The sequence below is a fragment of the Neopelma chrysocephalum genome, unplaced genomic scaffold (genome assembly GCF_003984885.1).
Source record: "Neopelma chrysocephalum unplaced genomic scaffold, ASM398488v2 Primary Assembly neopelma1_80b, whole genome shotgun sequence".
NCBI classification, from domain to species: Eukaryota; Metazoa; Chordata; class Aves; order Passeriformes; family Pipridae; genus Neopelma; species Neopelma chrysocephalum.
In genome coordinates, this window is record NW_020897742.1 from 10,348,962 (window position 1) to 10,371,708 (window position 22,747).

The 22,747-nt window shown below is 36.6% G+C and overlaps 1 protein-coding gene across 1 annotated transcript in view; it reads right to left on the reverse strand.

The window, feature by feature from the left end:
• Positions 1 to 22,747, reverse strand: part of TPO (thyroid peroxidase) — a 213,695-nt gene that overhangs the window by 11,105 nt on the left and 179,843 nt on the right. Inside the window, exons 19-23 of the mRNA XM_027690190.1 lie at positions 20,179 to 20,348; positions 17,703 to 17,835; positions 12,584 to 12,713; positions 9,679 to 9,885; positions 2,939 to 3,454 (exon numbers count right to left, since the gene is read on the reverse strand). Coding sequence (XP_027545991.1) covers positions 2,939 to 3,454; positions 9,679 to 9,885; positions 12,584 to 12,713; positions 17,703 to 17,835; positions 20,179 to 20,348 — 1,156 coding nt within the window. The remainder of the gene's footprint in view (positions 1 to 2,938; positions 3,455 to 9,678; positions 9,886 to 12,583; positions 12,714 to 17,702; positions 17,836 to 20,178; positions 20,349 to 22,747) is intronic.

A 22,747-nucleotide genomic window follows, 5' to 3' on the forward strand; every position in this document is an offset into this window, starting at 1 on the left:
AACAATGATAAACACCTTCTCTCAAATGCTTTTATAATGTAATAGTATTACAGTGGCATGGAAAAGCATATGAGTAATCATGACAAAAGGAAAGACGGGAAAATGTTCTAATGTACCAAATAAAATGAAAGTGCATTATAGGTTAAAGACTATGCTAAACTCAATAAAGCAAAATGAGATAAATATGAAACATAATGAACTCAATAAAATACCTTATGTATTCAATATAATGTGCAATAAATATACAGACAAAGGTACTTTGAACTTGATCTAGTGCATATTGAAAAGCTGGCTGGCATAAAATGACCTTATAAAAAACTTGTATCTTTATTTTAAGCACAGTGAAGAAACAAGCCCACCTTTCCAGAATTTACTCACTTTTCTCAGAAGGTAGAGGATTATGTTTTCAGGTTAGATCGTACAGTGAACAAAATATTTAAAAGACAGTATGTTAGAATCGCTTTTACAGCCCTTTTAATGCAGCATATGAAACAAATAAAATTATTGCAAGAAATTGACTGTCATTTGAGAACTGAATCTTTTGCTACGTTTGCAAAGGTTTTGCAAGACAGCAGTTCTAATTTTAGATGCATAGTTTTTACAACCAAAGACTTTCAATAGGACTAGGTTAGTCATGGATACAAACATCCTGGTATGACTAATTTTTTGGCTCATTGTAAATCCCAGAGTTAAGCTGGTCATAAAGGCCAGACTCCTTGAAGGAAAGGGCAACTCAGATTTTTCATTTGCTCCAGAGGCAACATCTTAATTTCTAGTTTCCTTCATAGGGAAAGTGGAGTTGCCATTTCAGGATATGAAAATTAAAAGGCTAAGGGTAAAAAGGGGTCTTATGCCTATCCTGAGCTAGGACAGGCATCTCTTTGATGGAAATTCCCAATGCCTAAATGAGGCTCCATCAAAGATAGTTGCAGGGTAAATTGTTACTAATACAGCAGAATATGATACTGCTACTGGAGTCTGCCAAAGAACCACACCTAAAATAGCATCGAGTATTTGTGTAGTCTCTGAATGTACCTTGCCCAAATTTGTCTGTGTGATGTCAAGGAGAGGCTCACTACAAGTTCTCATAACTGACACACATATAAGTTTTAAAGAAGGTATAAGCATCTGACAAACATCAAAATTATTTTTGTTACATTTCTTTTGCATGCAATCCTTGCTCTCAGAGAATGATATAAAAGGTTTATTTCCTTCATATTTGGCATAAATAAGCATAGTACTTTCTCACAGTAGAGAGTTCCTTGAACAAATGAGAATCTCCTGTGAAAACAAAGGATGTACTTGTCTCAAAATATGTCCATAAAATCAGAGACAGAAAGAGACTATATGGAAAAGAAATTGCAAATTAGTATAATGAACTTCTCCATCTTTTATGACTTATTATGAGTGTATTTATGAATAATAAGTTAACTTTCAGGTATTAGCAGCGTAAGGAATGTGTGTGCATATAATGAGTCTGAACCTGCAAGGTAATGGGTGATCTTAACTTCTTGTGACATTTGTGATATTAGTGGTAATCTAAGCTCCTCCTAGGACACATTCATCACCTCATAGCATCAACTCCAAGCTCTACAGAAGCCACGAAGAAAACAATTTTAGTCAATAATGTGAATATTTCTATTGTCTCACAATGGTAATTGTTTCAACAGCAAAATTCAGTGAAAAATTATGACAAATAGGCACTGTGTTTTAAACAGAGATCCATATGCTCAGTGAGTGCATGACTTTTGTAATCTATGTGATCAGATAGTAACAGAGAGATTAAGAGCTTTTAAATGTTATTCATTTAGTCATATCAGAGAAAATAAAATGCTAATTTCTTAGCAATTCAGCAGTATCATTGGATAAGTATCCAGACAGAAACAGCATCTGAGTGTCTTACAAGAGTGTCAGAAAAGGCCTGGTATAGATTTTATATCATACCATGAATCCCATGTGCACTGTTTATAGCAAAAGTAACTGAATCCTGACCTGTAAACACGATAATACTGCAAGTCAAACAGGCTTTTAGTGTTAAAGGCAACACTCTTCTCATTCAGAAGGCAGAATTACAAAAGGGATTCCCAAATGTCCTTATGAACTCAGTGAGTATCCTGGCTGCATTTGCGTCCAGGCTGAGCCACCTCCAGCAGATGTCAGCCACACATTAAATATTTGGAAATAGGTTACATGATTTCGGATTATTTTTAAGAACTTTTTGTTCGTGCTAAAAGTTGCTACAAATTAGGTGCAAAAGATACAGGAATTCATATCAGTTTTCATAAGGCTCAGCAGGCTTTCCTTGCCACAATGGTTTGAAAAGGAAAATGAAACAAAAGGCTAGAAGAGAGAATTTTATATATATATTTGTAAGAATCAGAAAACATGTCTAATATAAACATTTTTATGGACTTTTCTTCTGTATTTTCCCACATTTATTTCCCCTGCTATCTCCTGTCAACAGTAGCCCTTGAAATTTGTGCATTAATACTTCATTGAGAACTTCACAGGCATTTTTACACAGGGAAGTTATTATTTATATAATACCTGTGAGAAAGTAAGCATTTTGAACTCTATGTAAATATAGAGACATTACTTTTAAATAGTTTCCTTTACAAAAAAAATGCATCTGAAAAGGCTTCTTCAATAGACAAAATAGACATTGGAGAAGCCCACACAAATATGGAGCTTAGTAGAAAATGCCATGAAAATCAGAGCATTGAGGTGTCTGGACAAACTAAGCAGCAGGACATTGTGCTCAGGAAAGTGGAAAACAAAACAAACTTTAAACCTGTCAAATTTGAAGCCCAGAAATAAGTGGGAAGGGAAAGGTAACCAGTTCTCAAAAGCCACTCACAGAAACATATTTGGAGATTTATGATCAGTTCTGTCCTAAGATGTTCACTGCAATGTGTAGATAAGCAAACAACCAACCAACCTGATGCAGAGCACCAACAATTTTTCGTGCTTCTTGGTAGACTGCCTCTGCGCTCCAGTGGCTGTTGATACGTTTGAGGGTTCGGGCCAGGCGGTTATGTTCCCTCAGCCACAGTGTGTGCATAGCGGCCAGAGACGTGACCTCACTGGATCGACTGTCTCCTGCCAAAAAGCATTCAATCCTCTCCCCTTCACTTGCATTTGAGTCCTGTGCACAAGGTGATGGGATCTGGTCTGTAAAAGGCAGGTATTCCCGATGGTTATCATAATATATAAGGTTTACTCTAAGAAGGCCTTCTTCGCTTGTTAAATTCCTCAGTTTGTTTTCAACAGCAGGGGTACTGCCATAGACTGTAGAAGCATCAAGGAAAGAAGTTAAGCCATTGATCTGTTGTCTTGGATTTAGCACTGATATATTTCCAAAAAGAATATCATTATCACCAGTGCCGCACGCAGGAGATGAGCGGTAGAAGGGCAGGCAATCCATCCCTGTGGATAATGTATCATTGGTGGTGACCTGCATAAAAAATAAGGGCATTTTCTGAGGTGAGGAGAACAGCTGTGGATGCTGAATTTAAGGCTTTTCTAAGTATTTGCATTCTCTCTCTCTCAGTTTTCCATTGTTCAGATCTCATCTACATATTCTAAATCTATAGAGATTGTTTTCCTTCAGATTTAAGCAAAGAGATGAACCTTAAGCAAAGCCAGAGATAAAACCCAAAACTTTTACTCTCTCATAAGCTACTGATGTAATACATCTACACCTAAATCAATCTGGCTTCACAATCAAAATTCATCATAAAATGTATCAGAGTGAAGACATGAACATCTGGTCAAATTCTGTTCTTCTGAACCACAAGTGAAACAACGGGTTTACATGTATGCATAAAAACATAATGACGAGTTTCAATGTCTGCAGCAGCACACTGTAAAAGCTTTGGTTCAATACTGAATTGTAATCCAGTTTCCTAACTAAAAAAGGAAGATGTGAGTATTCACCTGCTTTCTGCCAGTCACACCAAAATTCTTTTCCCATTTTATTTTACAGTGACAGCTGTCTTACAAGTATTAAATTCTGACTATGTTTATAAAAAGCAAAAGCTGCATGTAGGCTTTGCTAAATGAAAGACTGCCCAGTCCTTTATTGGTTTGATCCCCACACAGTTGAGACACCAAGGTCAAATTATGATCCAGCTTTTGTGTGGTAGTCAGCACAGATATAGCCTGAACCAGCTTGTCATTTGGTCAGCTATTCCAAATATAGGCAAAGGGCCTGAGAGAAACATGTGGGAATTACCAAATGAGATCTTGAGGCATAAATAAGAATATTAGGATAATACAGCCTAAACCAGTTTTGTCACAGAGGAACACTGAATACAGCATATGAATAACAACTGCTGTGGGGAGGGTAGCGGCAATGCTGGAGAAGGATAGAAAGGAAGAAGGAGAAAGATTTCATTCACATTGTGGGATATCCAAGAGGAAAACTCAGGCCATCAAGTTTATTTCAAAGGACAAAGTTCAAGACTAAAACAAAAGCTACCATATTGCAAAATTACTAAAATCTGTGTTGTCTAATGCAGATTTGGCTTTACAAACTCTCTTTTTCTGAAAAGTACATTATTTCCAAATTCTGACAGTACTACATCGCGCACCAACAATGACCAATAACAGCCTGTCCATTCCAAGAGTTTAAAAGTGATTAATGTCAATTAAAAAATTTATAATAATCATGGAGTATGAGTTTCAGGGAATATGAATCTAGTGTTTTCTTATCATTTAATCAGCATGAAGTAGATACAAATAACACTAACAAAAGCTGCTCAAATATCCCAGAAAAAAAAATATTAAAAAATTTGAGCAAGAGAAAATAAATGTTTTGTACAGACACCTGAGCTAACCCATCTTATTTGTATTCTATCCGCTTGCTTTTCATTTTTCAGAACTCTTTGGAATGAGACAGTGAAAAGTGTATATGTTATATAAAGTGATGTATTTTCTTCTTCATTCTTCTAATAATATAGAGATCAGTCTGTGAAGATAAGGCACTTTCTTAATGTAAATGCTTTGTTGATATCAATCCCTACTGACATGAGTTCTCAGCATTATGAAAATTTTGCCTGGTATAATAAATGAGGTAACAATGTTATTATATGAAGCTAATTAATTTCATTCCAAAATTGAATTGTTACTGTTAACCCCAATTTAATGACTGTTATCAACAAAGCATTTACATTAAGAAAGTGCCTATTTTGTTTTACAACTTTTTTGGTAAAGAAATTCTACTATTATTTCTTCATTGCCTAGATTTTAGCAAATCAAAGAATGTTATGTTTGAAGGAAATAATTTCTTTTTCTTTTTTCTTCTTTCACTGATTTCTGAAATTAATAATTTCTCTGCCTTGTGTTTTCTATTTAGCATGTATATCTGTTATTAAGTCTCTTGCTATTAGTGTGGCTTCTTTTTCCCTTCAGCTGATAATGTAAGTGGGCAGCTCATCTCATACTAGAAATACTTGAACTTGACAGCCGCAGCATTGTATGTGTTTGTGTATCTCCTGCTTCTAGTTATCAGGAAAACCTGGAAGAATTCAGGTATTACTGGGAAAGGAATGTAGGAGATGCCTTTACATTGTTAAACAACAAAGCTCACACCAAAACCTACCAACAATGAATGAAGTTCATACTGAATAATCTTTAGTTAACTGCCTCTGCGATTTCAATTCAAACCATTCTAGTCCCCAGTGGAGAAAAACAGCAGTAATGAACATTAAGGGACTGACAGAGGCACATAATGCCATCGTTCCCCTTTTCATGGGATAAGTAGAGTGCAGCCAGCAGCTCAATGTGTAAATGAGAGGTTCCTTAGGTTATTATTCAAAACACATTAAAAATAGCCTGAGTGAAAAAACCAGACCTTTTTCTGCTGAAATGGGTACAGAATCACCTTTTTTCCCCCAAAACTAATGAATAATATTAATTTGATTTGGATTTTTTTGCCTTGCATAGTTCTAGATGGAAAAAGCTCTCTACAAAACCCTTGTTGGCCACAATAGTTTTACTATGTTGATTTAAATGCTTATTATATATGCATGGTCAAACCTGGCGATGGTGAAATTCTTTAATGTGTAGGAAAATGAAAGGCACTAATTGTTTAAGTGTATTGCAATATGCAAACTGTTATTTCAGTTAGAGAAAAATCTTTCTTATTGTTAATTTATTCTGTGGGAAATTACCTTGTAAAAGGATTTTTGCTGTAGACTTAAAAGAAAACCTAGCTTATGGTCTATGAAAGTTTCAAAAAGAGGAAAACATGAATGCTTATTTGTGGACATGAAACTTGGAGGAGAGTCCATGCCCTCCTCTAACAGCAAGCTGCCGCTTCTGAAACACAAAAGAAAAAGGCAAGGGCTCATTTTGCTCGTTGTTGAGTGCACACTGACTGATCTATTTGTAGCTGAGACAGTAACCTGTCATGTTACATGTCACCTTTTGCAAATCACCTCACTTTTCTGTGACAGTTTCTTTTCTACCTTGTTGTATCTGAAGTAACTGAAAGCTTTTCTGGATTGTATCATACTATGTGTACCTGCCGTGTCTAACTTATTGGCATCAATATAAATAATACTGAATTCACTACTGAAGTCAGTAGCTCTCCTATGAAAGTCTTCCTAATGCCTCATCATATCTCAGCTCTAACCTGAAATAATCAGCTGAGGAATGTCAGGTTAACTCCACAACCCTGTTCCATGTGTCAGGCTACTGTAAAAGAAGTATAAACTAAAGCTAGTGGGTTTTTTTGTTTTGGTTTGGTTTTTTTTTGTTCGGCTAGGGGTTTGTTTGTTTGTTTGGTTTGGTTTGTTTTTTTCATGTTATGGGATACTGTGGTGATACAGAAAAAGAATTTCCAGGCTCTACCAGAAGCTACAGGGAGAAATTCTATACCCTTTATTATAAAAATGTCCAGAAGAGAAAATCACAATGGTTCCTGTTAGCCTATGAATCGTTCACCTACACTTGTTATTAATATTAATGCACTACTGCAGTTTTCAGTCCTTCATTGAATCACACTGACTCAGAACATTTTCCAGACAGATTCCCTAACCTGCACAGTCAGGAGCCTCCTCTCCCTACTGAAACCCCCAGAGAGCATGTGCAGCTGTAGGCAGCATTGTCCTTTTCCGAGGATCCTCCCTTGGGTGCTGCTGTTGTAGGAACACAGCAAGAGTGCAAACTGCAGCCTCTATGTTTACATTGTTGTATAATATGCTATTGATTTCACTGTCTTTGGAAATCAGCCACAGTTTCTTCATACACAAAATGAACATATAAAGCTAACTGTGGCAGTTTTCCAAATATTTAATAGGTGGAGATTAATTTAATTAAAATTTCAGGAAGAAGATTAGTTCTAGAGGGTAACAGCATTTTGTTGCAGTGTTAAAAATAAGTTCCTCTGGTCACACTATTAACTGCAACACCCTTTTTTTTTTTTAATACAAAATCCATTCCTTGGCTTTCAGAAAAAACAGTCATAAAATACTGGACATATAACAAAAGCAAAAGAACAACCATCTTTGTATCTGTCCATCAATGCTGTGAATAACACATTAATAACAAAATGGAGCTGAAAAATTTATGGGAATGTAATCATGTAACGAATCTACAAGTTGGGAAACTTATCTAACACTTATAAGGTTGTGACTGAATTTCTTTGTATGTCCCCCACCATGGCCACTCATGGCTACATCAAAGGTAGCCATGGGCATGCCTTGACCCATCCCTCTGCTAGGCTACACTGCTGAGCAGGAGCAGTGTCTAGGCTACACTCAGTGCTGGATTTGTACCTGTTCACAAAACTTGCTATAAGACCATCCTTGAAACAACTCCAGGACAAAAATCAAAAATCTATGCCTTATTTAGAGCAACACCTCTACCGCAAGAATAATGCTAGCCTTGAAGTCCTTTTTTAAAGATCCCCTATGTTGTCTTTTTTTCTAAGCAGATGAGATTTCTAGGATTGAATTAGGCAGGGTTCAGTGATTAGACTTCTATGGTCCCTGTGACTGCATTCGATTGAAGTTCTGGGAAACATGAGTCTCTTCTCAATCTAAAAAATTCCTTTCAGTAATAAAAAAATATGGGGGTTTTGCACTTAAAAATCAATACTAATCGTGCTATTTCAAAGAATATGTCATAAACACAAAACATGAGCCTTTGCAATTTTATAGGTACAGCAAACAGACTTTTTAAAAATGGGAGTCAATATATTGTATCATATGGTTCAGATGGATCCTTCATCACATCATGCAAAACACTGCTGGACAGGGACTCGATGTCTGCCCTAGTCTCTCCTAGTAAGACTTTGGGAATGGGAATGTTTCTAAGCCTATTACTTAACAACACAAAAATTATTTCTTGCCCCAGATGGAAATTTAAAACATAGCAAACTAGAGATTTTTGTCAGAACTATGGCATACTCTTAGTAATTAGGGCTGTTGTGGCTAATTCAGGTTACTCTGTGCCTCAGTCACTCAATGTCTGAAAGAATGTGATTCTCTAAGAAGCCTGTGTTTTTTCTGAATGCTCTCAAGATATGCTTGCAAACTCAAAAGTCCATATCTCCAGGGTAAGAAAGACTAGATTTACCTGCTTGCGGTAAAATTGCAGGCAGTCATTAATTTAACTTAACCTTCCCTGTATTTTAAATTCTCTCTCCAAATGGAAGATGAGCCACCTTTTAACACAAAACCCAACTTGATTCCCATTAAAGTTAGCAAAATATTTTCCTTTATGTTTACTGAAAGAGGAAAGAAGCACTTAAAGCAAAAGGAGACTGTGAGATGTTTATCAAGTACAGTTTGTTGAGGTGAAAAGGGTTTTCTATTCTGATGAAACTTATTCCCTATATTGGCTTCAGTACATAGAGAAGCTGGTCAGTAATCAAGCTCCAACACTGAGGAAAGTTATTTAGGTTGCCCTGCATAGAGATGGGGGCATCAGTTCAAAGGCTGTAATAGAAATGGAGCTCTCCTGTAGCATGAGTTGCACAGGCTGCTCTTTGAGAAACAAAACCACGGTTTTTCTTTGTTACTCAATTTTTTGAGTGAAAGAATGACTGTGTTTTTAAATCAATTGATCAAGAATACAGGATCCTATATTTATATCAATTTATGTTTCTTCTAGCCCTTTAATAAGCTTTGAATCCATATTTTCCATCTGCTCAAAGTAAAGATGTGATGTATGCAAGTTTCAGCAGCTCCCTGAAGATCATTTTATACATACATTGAAGAGATAGCTCTCTTCAAAAGTTTGCATTAGCTGCATGAGGTATCTTTGCTTTCAGTGAGTAAAGTTAAGATCCTTTCACTTTATCTGGCTGAAAATTTAAGTGATTACTTTGCTATTTTCCCCAATGGAACTCAAAACCTTGAAGCATGAGACCAATAACACTGGGAGGGACTGGTAAGGTTTCTCTGCAATGTAAATCTGAGGTAAAAATTTGATGCCTGTATTAAGTACATTAACTATACTTTATTATCTGTGCAAAAAAAATAAATGTCTACCTGTTTAATAGTTGCACTAGGCTTCAATTTTTCTGTCGCTGTCTGCTCTAATATTTCTTGATGGTCTATCAATTTTCTTTATAATTATTTCAGTATATGTGTTTCATTAATGTGTTTTACTTTACTCACCTGTTTGGAGCCTGGAATTTCTCTTCAAGAAATTAATTTAGAATCTTACCTTTATTGGAAAACATGGATTTTGTTTTTCACATGTCATCTGGCACTCCATCCCATTTAGGAAAGCGGTTCTACTTGTGCTCTGGGGTGTGAATGCAATGTCGTGGTCTATGTACTGTCCCCATACCATAGTAATATCAGAATACAGGTTGTCTTCAGTAACAGCCTCATTAGATGCGTGAATAATCTTTCTTGTCACTTCACGAACCTGGGAAGAGAATTAATTTCGCTTGAGTGCCAAGTAGTTTTTACTTCTTACAAAATGATAAAATACTAAAATGTAGGGGAAACTGATTAAAGCTCTCTTCCCCCATCCCCAACTTTATATACTTTTAATGATTTGCCTAAAAACAAAACAAAACAAAAAACCCAACAACAACAAAAACCCAACCTCTGACAGAGTCTTATTTCTGTTCAGGGGCCGAGATCCAGGTGCAACAAGCAGATTCAAAGATGTTTCAGTTGAGTTTTTCTATGTTTGCCAGTGAGCAGTGTATCTTTGATCTGTTCCTTTTCAGAGAATTTTGAAAACCACAAGTTTCCTTTAGACTGTCTAAAAGTTTTCTTTCTATTTATTCTGTTTTCTCCTCCTTTAACAAATGGATTTTCTGGGCAACCTCAAATCATTGTCAATACACAGAGGCTCTGGGCTACTCTGTACATAAATGGAAGAGCTTACGCAGCCCAGGAGACAAGTTAGGTTGCAAACACACGATAGGTGAAAGCTTTGCTTCCTTTTCCCAAGCAGGGAGAAGCCAAATGATATTTCTGAGGCACTTTGGTGCAAGCTGCACAGAGATACAGATGCTCTGAGGAGGAACTCATGGACATATCTATGTTACATGTCCAGCCTATACTAATAACCAAGCAAAACCATCAGAGCAAAATCAGCACTCAGTTTGTGAAGATAAGGGTGTCATTATTCACAGATTCCTCCCTCGTGCTGTAAAATATTCCCTGGCACACAGCAGCTGCCTTAGAAGTCAAGCAACTGAAAGGGCAGCATATGACTCAGCGTCACAGAGTCTGTAATAAATATAAGCACTATATAATGAATGTATAAGGCAGGTTCAGTTAAATAGAATTGTTAAAGACAACAGGCAACATGGGACTTGTTAGGAAAATCAGAATTTATATTGAAATAGTAAAAAGCAAGATACATAGAGCTCATCAGGAATTCAAATGTTTAGATCAGTATTTTAATAGCTTTGGTGGCCACAAAGCACAAACCTTTTTCTTGCAGTTCGTAAGATTTTCCTATCACTGTTAATTTACACAGCTATACTGTGTTCTAGTATTGCTTTATAGGAATTCTCACATTTATCTATCACTTTCACATTATTTTCATGTTGCTTTTAAAAGGAAATAGTTAGATAGATAAAAGCACCAAAAAAAAAGAGAATTAAATAAATGAGAAAAAGAATTTATGACATTAGTTTTATCCTATCTTATTCCAAAACAAAGCAGAGAACCTTGCTGATGGTAAGACATGATCAGATTTGGTACAGTTATATAATCTTTTTTTAGGGTGTTTTACTTTACAAACATGGACCCTAATGAATCTAGAAAAAGGCAGTTTGTACAATCTACTGGAAATTTACCTGTGTAAATGTCAGGTTTTCATCTTTGAGTGCTAAATTGTGCAGCTTAGAGACAACGTTATTTAATTAATAACATGAGTTGCAGATGACATTAACACTAGATTCTCTTGCTTATCCTTATTAAACATACAGCGGTTAAAATAACAAGACTTTGAGTCCATCAAAAGCCAGGTTTCAAAGAAATGATGACAAACCAGAACTCGTAAATCCAGCTCAAATCATTGCACATTGCGCTGGGGAATTTTTCACCTATTCCTCTGTGCAAATATTTTTGTTCAAATTTCCCTCTGTAGCAGGTCTGCTAATTTTTAAGTATATGAGCTGCTAAAATCCACAAATATTGCAATACTTTCTAAGCTCAGTAATTTGGGCAAGCTAAAAAATGAAGTTATGATTCGACAGTAATACTCGTTCAGTTAAGTCTTGCTAGTCTATGAGAAACAGCATACATGCATACACCTGCATGCATGCTATCACATCTATGTGCTTTATATTTATTTTGTTAACACTCAAACTTGTTTTCTTCCTCCTCCTTCACTGAATAAAGGCACCATTATTGAAACAAATCACTGGAAAGTGTAGGCTGGAAGAAAACTCTGGAAACCACAATGTACAACTTTATATTCAAAGAAAGGATTAGGTTACTGAGAGACCCATCAAGCCAGATCTTGGGGATTTTCCATTAGGGATATTCTAGTGGTTGTCTAGGCTGGAATTCATATTCTAAACTTTAATTCCTATTCCTACAAAAGCCTATTCCAACATTTAATTGGTCTCACAACAAATTCATTTTCTCATATGATGACAAAATTTTCTCTGAAGCAACTTGTGACCATTGCCTCTTGCCATGGCAGCGTGCAGCCTTTTCATCATGGGAGGGTCATGATTAGGTCCACCTTGCACCACCTTTCCTCTACCTGAGCAATCCTCACCCTGGGTCTGCTGGCTGTCCAGCATCTAGTGCACACTAGGTCAGGTCAGGCCAGGCAAGGCTTATGTGGCTGGCTTATGCCCTACCTCTTTCCACCACAGCACATTTTGGAGTACAGAGCTGTCCCTCAAGGCAGTCAGTGCCCCACTGCACTGTCCCACAGGCTTACCCCAGCCAAGGGCAGGGGACTTCTCACCATGTGGCTGAACTTATGGTTTAGCAAAGCCAGTGGCTCCTTAGCTGAGTTCCACAGATATTTTTGAAGTATTTTACACAGATACTTCATCTATTTTTGTAAATGGAGGTCTGTGATGGCAGGTATGATTATAACCAAGTGTAAGTGTTTCAAGTGATCTCATGTTACATTTTCTAACCAAGGGTAGCTGGAATCCATTGTACTGGATGCTGGGATCCCATCCTCGAGGTTGGTTGAGCCCATCTTCATAGGCAGGTGGAAGCCACCTAGCCAAAGCTGTGTTGGATGCTCCCCATCTAGGATGTTCCCTATGAAAAGAAAAACAAAACAAAAAAAACCAGAAAAAAAATAGCAAGAAAACAAAAAACCCCTTGAATTTATGAAGGTATTCTGAATACAATATATATTTATATATGTATTTAATATTTATATAATGAATATAAAACCTGAGTACAAAATAATCTAAAATAATCTAAAATAATCACTAGCCACAGAGTAATATGCAATTGCAATAAGATGTTCTTGTAGCAATCTTTGAAAAGGCATCAAATACTGGTCTTCATGTATGTCAACATCAGTTTGACTCAAAAGGAAAAAAAAGAAAAAATAAATTGCTAATGAATTATTAGTATTTTATTTCTATTTATAATCTAAGTTAGTTACCTTTTGACATCTTTGAAATACTTATCATGAAGGTGATTTCCTGATAGTGTCCTCATTCCCCATAAAGTCAGATATACTCTTAAGTGCCTTTGTTAGTATCTTTAGAAAAGATGGTCATTTAGAGCAATAGTTAGGAAATCAAGATTTAGGAAAATGTAAAGAAACCCTAGAGTAAAGGTGAATAAAGCTTAAAAGAAAAATGGACACTAGCCATAGAGAAGCAATCATTTAGCAAGACCCAAGGAGAAAGGACTGAGGAAAGGGGAGCAATGGTTGAATCCAGTGGCAATGCTCCCTCTGATTTCATTTATGCTAATTTCTTGGGTATAGCTTTGGGAGGGCCTGTGCACAAGCCCAAGCACTGGTATACATCTAACTATGCTTTTAAGCATTAACTGCAGTGTATTTCTGGCTCATGACAACTAGCATTTCTCTGAATTTCACCTGTCTGGGCACACCTTGGCACTACTGCATACCAGTTTGTCATCCTGCAGCCAGCCTACTTGGAAGAGGGAAGAGGAGTAAAAAAATGTAGACCAAAATGTAAAAGCAAGAGGGTAGAAAGAGTAAAGTCATACGTAATTTGAGGGCCAGCAGATGATTCCCGGTGACTTCTATTTATTTTTATAGTCATTAAGTTTTGTGTTTGACCCAAATTATTTTCCCTCTATCATGAATATTTAAAATGTATTTTTTCTGATATAATATTTTAAGGGTTTTTTTTGTCTGTTTGTTTTTTTTAACTTGTCCTGTTCAAAATTTATCACGATTGCTAAATATGTATCAACATTTAAAAGAAGAAATAAATTTTTTGCAATGCACTCAGTTGACCAAAATTGTCAATTAAGCCACAAAGAACCAGAAATATTCCTGGACAGTTAGAAATACACAGTGCTAAAACATACATTTGTATGTCTATCAGGATGCTAAAGAGGAAACAATTATTTTATTAATACTTCATTGATCTCCAGCACACTGAGGAGGCTCAATTTGCCAAGCTATATGGTACAGTAATACACTTAATTATCCACAATAATTCACACTTGAAGGTTGAAGTATGCTTTAATTCAAATTAGTTACAGTTGATTTGCTTTTATTGAAATTGCATAAAATACTGCACATAGTGTAGTGCTATTTCACTCAATTAAAAATAATGAAATGTTAATGTAGCTGCTTAACCAGTGATTTTTCTCTTGATTGCTTTTGTATTTTAGCAGATCACTGGAATACTACTTTAGTAAAACCCTTCTCACGTCTTTTTATTATTACATTAAACATGTTAATGTCTTGGAATCTTGCTTGAGTTAAAAAGGCAGCTGAAATAATGAGATTTTGCTAACATACAGAGTTATAGAGTAGTCAAATTTGATTACTATATATTCTGTTTATGGGAAGTGAGAGTTTCCATTTACTGAAGTACTGAAATTGTACAATTTGGATTCTTTTGGACTGCTTTACAGGGAACTTGGAGTTTTAAGCTGCAGTTCACTATCCAGATTTATATCTTTTGAATGTTATTTTAATGTCCTGATTACTTTAAGGTAGAAAGAATTAATGCCATATGGCAACTTAATAATTAGATTTTTAAATGTTTTACAATACACTGAAGTAACATGGAAATACTTTCTGGCAAACATAGAACACTTCTGGAAAATAAGCTTGTCACTAAATTGAACACTTAGCGTATTGAAGTGAAGTTGCTATCCTAAAGGAAACATCTCAATTCCCTCTTATAGTCAATGGCTTCAGTGAAGACTGCTTGTTCTTTTCACTAGGTGAGCCATACTCATACTCCTAACTCTAGTGGTACTAGACCTTTAGACTGAGCATCCTTACCTGATGGAATAGTTAATGACAGAGCAATGAAATAGAAATGCTGCTGATAAAATTCCTTCTAGATGCTCAAATACTAGGTGTACAAAAAGTAAGCTAGTCACCTAAGAACCTGTCCATCAAGCCAGAAGGACAGGCAATTCGTAGGTGCCATCCTGTCATTCCATTCTACTTCTCCTTGCTAGGAACAGCCCAAGACATAGCCTTGCAGTAGATGTATAACTACCTCTGAAAGCTAAGATTAGTTGAAGCTGATTGCACTATAAGATTCCATTCCTTTAGTACTTGTAATTTCTTCACCCTTGAATCCCTCTCATTGCACTAGACACTAAAAAATACAAAAATCAATCCTAGTTAGTTGCTATAAAAAATAGGGGGGGGAAATAGCTCTTTGGATTTTTTTTCTGTTCCTTATGCGTCATTTTAAAATGAAAAAATGTAATTTTGTTTTGCTTGTTATTCACAAATATGCTTTAGGACAGAAAGAAAAGCAGAATCTCTTGATATCTGTTACTAGTAAATGTGGATAATGGCACTGCTGGAGTGTCTGATGCCATGTTGATATTCTCCATAGAAGGCCATGTTTATGGTATTCTGCTATGCCTTTGTTCCAGGAAGTGCACACTAAAACAAAGTAATCTCAGTGCTGTGAAATAAATCTTTTGTAATTGATCTGATTTGTGCCAAACACATGAACTGATTTAGTAAAACATCTGTAAAGCATTTCCTTGTTCACTTCTAAATAGATTTAAGCAGATTTTTCTTGTAAGTAAACAATTCCAGTGTGAGTTTTGTTTTTAAACTATGAAATGCAGTATTTACTGAACTACAGCACAGCATCACATTCCTACTGGGTGACCAAAAGTACAAATGCAACATATGTCCTGATATATTTTCTGCCAGAAAGTGGTATCTGTAAAGCAAGGAAAAGCACAGACTGGTATTTCATTAAATGTCTGTGAAGTCTTTAAAGGTGGTTTACATCACATAACATGTTATTTACATTATAGTATGTAGGAAGCGTATCCAGGGGTGCAGGGGAAGCACCCAGGGCAAGGAAGCCCAGGTGACATGTGTGGAAATATGTACCCTCATTGGTCACAAGGTCACGTGAGTTCAAGGGATAGAAGAGGGCGTGGGATTTGAATAAATCTCTCTCTGACCACCTCCTCAGCTGGGAGCAGACTCCATTTCTTTATTATATAAAGACTCTACAATAGTACAAGAGGCTTTTTAAGCTGATGTATTTTGGTAGAGATGGCTCACAAAGTGAGATCTGACTCACTGGTTTCGAAGTCTTTGTTTTTGTTTTTTTTTTCTGCCTTACACCTTTTACATAAATTTAGAGCAGAGTCTAAAATACCACCAAATGCAAGTGGTGGGTTTAAACTGTGATGCGGTGCAAGCATAAAAATATACAGAGTAGAACACAGTGACTGCAGACTAACCAGACTCAATGGATTATTTACCTTACCCAGCTCTAGAAACCAGACTGAAATGTCTATACAGATCCTAGTACTATCAGTTACTGAAGAGAAAAAGGTCTTCTACCTTACCTACAGCAGTGTGCTTGTCTCCATCTCTAGGGAGAAAGACTACACAGCCATGTCTGCAAATTAAGAGCTTCAGCCATGTGCCTATGTTCAACTGCATGAATCTTGGTCAATGTATTCAAGCCCTGATGGAGCTGTCAGTGCAAATATTATACTAGCTGCTAGTTCAGATTCCAAGCAACTCTGCAAGTGCCTGGGGGAAATTATGGGTATCCACATAGTTACATTTATAAAATTGATGCATATCAGGTTGTGTCCTTTCAGCAAAGAGTCTAGCAGGCATGCTCCTTGCAAATGAATGTAGCAAAATAGATTTACCTCATAAAAACAGACTGATTGAATAATAAAACTGCAGAATTTCATTGTCCTGCATTCACCACATTGCAAAGCACCTTAACCTGTGCAACGCTAATGGCCTTCCGCTTTCATCTCTGTAGCCCTTCACTTGTAACATTATAGCCTGCCCTTCAGTTTGTGACCTCATGTCTATGTATACAAAGGCTGCAGAGTATAAATATCATTTGCCCTCGAACTTAAAAGGGCTCTCATTCTCAGTTTTACACCCTCATTGCATTGGAGGATTCTGAAGAGACAGTTACATCTATTACACTGGGTTTTGCAGGAAAAAATTGCCACATACAACTGCTATGTTGGGTTTTGCAGGAAACAATTGCCACATAGATTAGGCAACAAGTAGGCATAGTACTAAAAAATAGTCATTCAGATAACCACTAAACATATATTTATATAAACAGATATATAAAATTAAATATATCACACAGAATATTTAGATGCATGCTTGCTAACAGTTAGGGTTGTGGGAAAATATAAAAATGAGAATCTACTTGATTGTCCTATTGCTCCTGAAAAAGTAATTATATTGTCCTACTTAATGTAATTTTGTCCAATTCAATCAAAAATAAATGCTGGGTTAGAATTAAGTCTGTTCCATTTATAAAGGAAAAGGCATCTACTGGATCAGTCCTCCCTAAAAGTAAAGTTCCTCACATAACCTTAGAGGTCTTCAGAGGGAGAGCCTGTCTACAAAATTTAGTGTACCAAAGTTTAAATGATGAGTTCTTTCACTGGGAACTTTCAGAGGCACTTCATGTGGAGACATGTTGATGTCAAAGTTAACTGATTTAGGCCACTTCCCCTCCACCAATTTTCTGGGAAAAAGTAAACGCAGTGTGAATTTACAGAAGAAGAAAGGAGGATTTTTCAGGGCACAATTCTTATCATACATACCTGTTATTGCACGCACCAGTGATGAGTCGATATTTATTAGCTAAGCAATTGTTTGGACATTTTGGTGGCAACATATAAGGCAGACATCCAGAAATATTAGCAATCCTAGTGAGCAGATCAGCTGATAAAAGATCTGAAAGGAAGAACCCAGACAAGCAATTTGCTGTATGCGATATAGCTGCTGCAGTAGAAAAGGCATTATTGTCAGCTGCAACTACAGCATTCTCTCTCTTCTTCCTAGGAAAGAGCACTTATTTAGAGGTGTTGCAAGAGGCTGCCTCAGATACTTAGAGGAAGAGCTGGTTTTATTTTTTGATGCACAGAGAATGAGAAGAAAGTAGTCCAGCAATAGCTGAGGACTGAGGTTGACCTGCCCTTTTGTCTCTTCCTTTGACCTGATCTCTGCTTCCTTCTTTCCCTGCATTGTAATCCTTTGCTTGGCTGGTCCCTGTGCTTACAACAAAGGTGTAAAAAATGTCATTCAATAACAAAAGTATATACCAAGGAAGAAAAATGTGGGACTGGAAAGATGAAGAAATTTAAAGACATTGTAGCTGAGTATAGAATTCAGTGTTGAGTGGAAGAGGATCATAATTATTAACTGGAATTTGGAAGCTAGGTAAATTCAGGTACTGATATAACAGTAGACAGTATGTCATTAATATATTTGTAATATGATCCAGGATGGGTGTCCCAGTGAACAACTGATGATGAGGGACGAAGTCACACTGTTGTGTAAACCCCAGAGAGCTGGCACCCTCTCCTCACTCCGTCTATTTAAGCACGTGTATGGCCAGTTGGAGGTGGATATACAAATGAAATAGGAACAAAATGGTTTAGTGGAAGGTCCATGGCAGGGGTATTGGAACTAGGTGTTCTTTAAGGTCCCTTCCAACCCAAAACATTGTATGATTCTATGAATATGCTTCCTGAACTCAGAGAACCCTTGACATTTAAACTGACTATAAATATCAGATGCTGGAAGAAAGTGGTAGAGGTAATATATAACTCTTGCCCTTGTCTACCCACTGGCTAATGCAGGTCACTCATTCCCACTACCTATTCGTTCTGTCCATTCAGCTCTGAACTAAGCTGCTTTAGTTCATTAATCAAACCAAAAAATTAAGCCAGAAAAGCAAAAAATAAAAAAAGGCTTAAGAGCCAAATCAGCTTGAAAAATGTTCTGCTGAGCACTTAAAAACTGTGCAAGGCAGGAGTGAGAACAGAGAGAGCAGAGGTTGTTAGACTGGCTACATAACCTTGTCGTTTTCTACTAGTCACTTTTTCCAAATTTGTAGATACAGCTGTACTTCCTTGTTAGTTCAGGTTCAAAATTATACTTAGTTATCTTTGCTGCCTAGGTATTGACTCACGTGTTTTCTTTAAAGTCAAGTAAGTTCTTTAATCCATGTAAAACTATTCTTTTGTGGCACATAGACTGTACAGTGTCTATTTACGTTCCATTAATGTTGTTACAGCTTTAAAAATTAACAAGAGTTTTGTGCACTTCTGCTGTTTAGAAATTTAATTTCTTTTTAAATTGCACAGCACAAAAATAATCGTATCTCTGTGTGTGTATGAATATATGCACACACACGATATAGATATATTTTTAGTTCTACAAATGTCCTATTAGTTTAGTAAGCCAGATGCTTCTGCATGGAAATAAAATAACAAAATAACTGTGGAGCTTTATGTTTGTCTACAGAGCTCTAATCTTGAAAAAAATGTCATGTTACAATACTATGACAGAACATTTCATGTAAGTGACAGAATTAAATTATGGAAAAATTAGTAAACATTTCTGAACTTTTGAGCCTTCCAGACACCAGATAGACATCTTGAAATTCATCTCTAATTAACAGCAAGAATTTTTCTTTACTTAGACAATTATCCAATGTTGAATTTTCTGGACTATCTCTCTTTCTTTCCCTTTCTAACATAAAAAAACCCAGCTAAAGTAGAAATAAATGTGTAACAGTAATCTATTACAAAATCAGTTTTGGAAATAAGAACATATTTTCTTAAAAGAGGAATATGCATAAGGCAATCAATGTCGAGAGGAAGTGTGTTTGAAAATAGCAATGCCGTAAAGTGATGAAAGATCAAACACTAAACTGAAAGTGCTGGGGAGGATTTCACAGTAAACAAGAAGCTTGTAACACTGATGATGTGCAAGCTTATTTATAGGCAATAAAAATATACAGTCATGAGTTCACAGGATGCCAATAGCGTGATGCTGCTCTCCTCAACTATAGGAACACCACCCACGCTCCAGCAAAGAAAAATGTAAACCAGTGAATGAGGTACTTTTAAGAACAAAAGCAAGTGCTTCCTGGCCCCAAAGTGACAACAGGATATGAATTAGTGCCAGAGGTAAAGTAAAAGTGAAGTTAACTCAACTTTAATCTAGAACATAGCATTCAAGAAATCAGTGGGGGGCAGGGGGATGGGGGTGCCAATATGCTATATTTACCAGTTTGATGCAATGAACGTTTGTGCTTCTGGCAAACTTTTTGTTTCAGCACCTGAATCGACATTTCCATTTGTTCAGCTGCTTGGGAAATATCTTGACTCTCTTGCTCAGGAAATTTTGAGAAAGCCAGAAGCAAGGTAGGGGTTGCTATTCCACTTCCTTGGATTATTCTATATTTGAGATAAAATACAGAAGGTTTTGCAACTTTTTAGAACTTCAGAATTTTTCATAGCTTTTTTTGTCTGTGTTGGATATGTTGCAAGTTAAGGTACATTTTGATTGAAGGGTACACTGGGAAAGCAAAGAGGAAGACTGTTTTGTGATCTTGCTCTGCAAGGAAAATTCAGAAAGGGAAAGTGTTCTTCCACTGGACACACACAACAAAGGTTAAGTTTGTGGGAAGCCTTTAGGATGAGACAGAAACTGCTGGTATTAAGAGAGCTTGTAGCTGGGAAGACCTTGTGCAGGACAGTCCCAATAGAGGGCTCCCTACTCACTGCTTTGAGTAGGCTCTGCTTTCATGTGATGTTTAATACCAATGACCATGTCAATCACTGGAGGTGGATTTGCAAATGCCTTAGCACCTGGGAGTCAAGCAACTGGCCCACAGCTGTTTAGATGCTATCTGCAGTTTATGATAGAGACTTGTCTTCTTAGAAACTGTCCAAACACCTGGCTGGCTCTGACTACTTGTATATGGAGTTTCAGCAATTACTTTAGTAGGGCTTAATTAGACAGTTATATAGTATATATTTTAGCTTACAGATTGGCCTTACCTCTAACTTCAAGGAGTTCAGGTTTGATGAGATAACTTCTGTAACATAAAGTTAACCACTTAAACATATGAAAACTCATTTTCCTGTAAGGGTAGTCAGACGCTGCAACAGGATACCCAGAGAGGTAGTGGAGTCTCCATCGTTGGAGACATTCAAAGCCCAAATGGACAGTGTGCTGAGCAACCTGCTCTAGTTGATCCTGCTCTGAACACAGCATTGGCCTAGGTGGTCTCCACATCTCTCTCAACCATTCAGTGGTTCACTGCAAGATTTTTTTTTTTTATTCAGCATGGGCTGTCTTGCCACTGTAGTTTTTTCGGCAGAGGAGCCTTGAGAAAAGTGCATCAGAGGGAATTTCCTTTTCAGCTGGAAGACCCAAGTCCTAAACTGACTCCTTACAACTTAGGAAAAAACACTCCTGTTTATTCCATTTATGGAATGGTCATAGGTTTCAGGCATTCCTGAGGGCTTCTCTGCAACATAGTTCTTTTTTGGATATGCAATTTTCATGAAAATGCACTGTCATATTCATTACTGTCATATTCTTGTGCTTAAAGCACAAGAAAATTTTAAAATGCAATCAACAGTTTTGATTTGGGCAAAGCGAACAGCTAAATTTCTGTTTGCAAAATCAGAAATATGCTTACATAAAAGGTATTAAGTAAGAAAATAAAACTCCAAAGGTTTTTCTAGATGTTAAATTTGCCCTTAATTGATCCAAAGGAGACTTAGCATGTTTATTTATTCCTTACAAAGAAACTATTCCTTTTCTTTGAAGAGCAGAGCAACTATGAAAAAGAACTATCTTGCTCTTCAGCACCATGTTTTTCAGGTCTTTTATAGACAATAAAGAATTTGTCAGAGAATCTGGAGTATTAAAAGTCCTGAACTGTGTCCCAATTAAAAAGAATAGAAAGATGACGTAACTAAATGCAAGAACTCAAGTTCAGTATTTTAATATCTGCACGGGGATAATATAAGTCAAGCATCATTTAAGAAAACTTACATGAACAGACAAACATCTCTATACAAATGAGTTAAATGAAAATATTTGTACAAATTATCTAGGAGGTAAGAATCAAAAATAACCCATACCCTAAAATAATCCCAAAACCTAACCCCAAAACTGAACCACCATCATCTTTAAGGGCAAGATGTGTTCAATTAAGAGATATTTTATTTCTTTAATCTCACAGGCCCCGTAAGATTATCACAGCAATTAGTTTGCCACATTTCTTGCCCATTCTACCCCATGCCCTTACTCAATGTATACATGCTAGTCCCTTTTAGCTCTTACCCATACTCTTAAAGCTGAACACTGTGTAAGTTGCAAACTGTCTCAGTATTTAGTAATGCAGAAATAGCTTCCTAAAGCTAGTAGAATGACCCACGATAGTATCATTATTAGGAATATGAAATCAGTCATGAAGTGTATTTTGTACATGTTTAAGCATATAAGTCCTAGTGTGGACCATGGTGAGGTCCTAGGAAGTACCTAGTCACAAGACCAGAGTCAATGGGTACAAACTGAATTAAACACAGGAGGTGGTGTCTGCACATCAGGAAACACATTTTTACTTGGAGGGTGACTCAGTACTGGCACAGGTTGCCCAGAAAAGTTGTGGAGTCTCTCCTTGGAGATACTCAGAAGCTGTATGATCCTGGACAACAGGCTCTAGGTGGCCATGCTTGAGCAGGGGGTTTGGACCTCAAGGGATCCCTTCCAACCTCACCCTACTGTAAATCTGCAATTCTTATAAAGGCTTTTAAAGGGAATCCAATAATAGGACTTC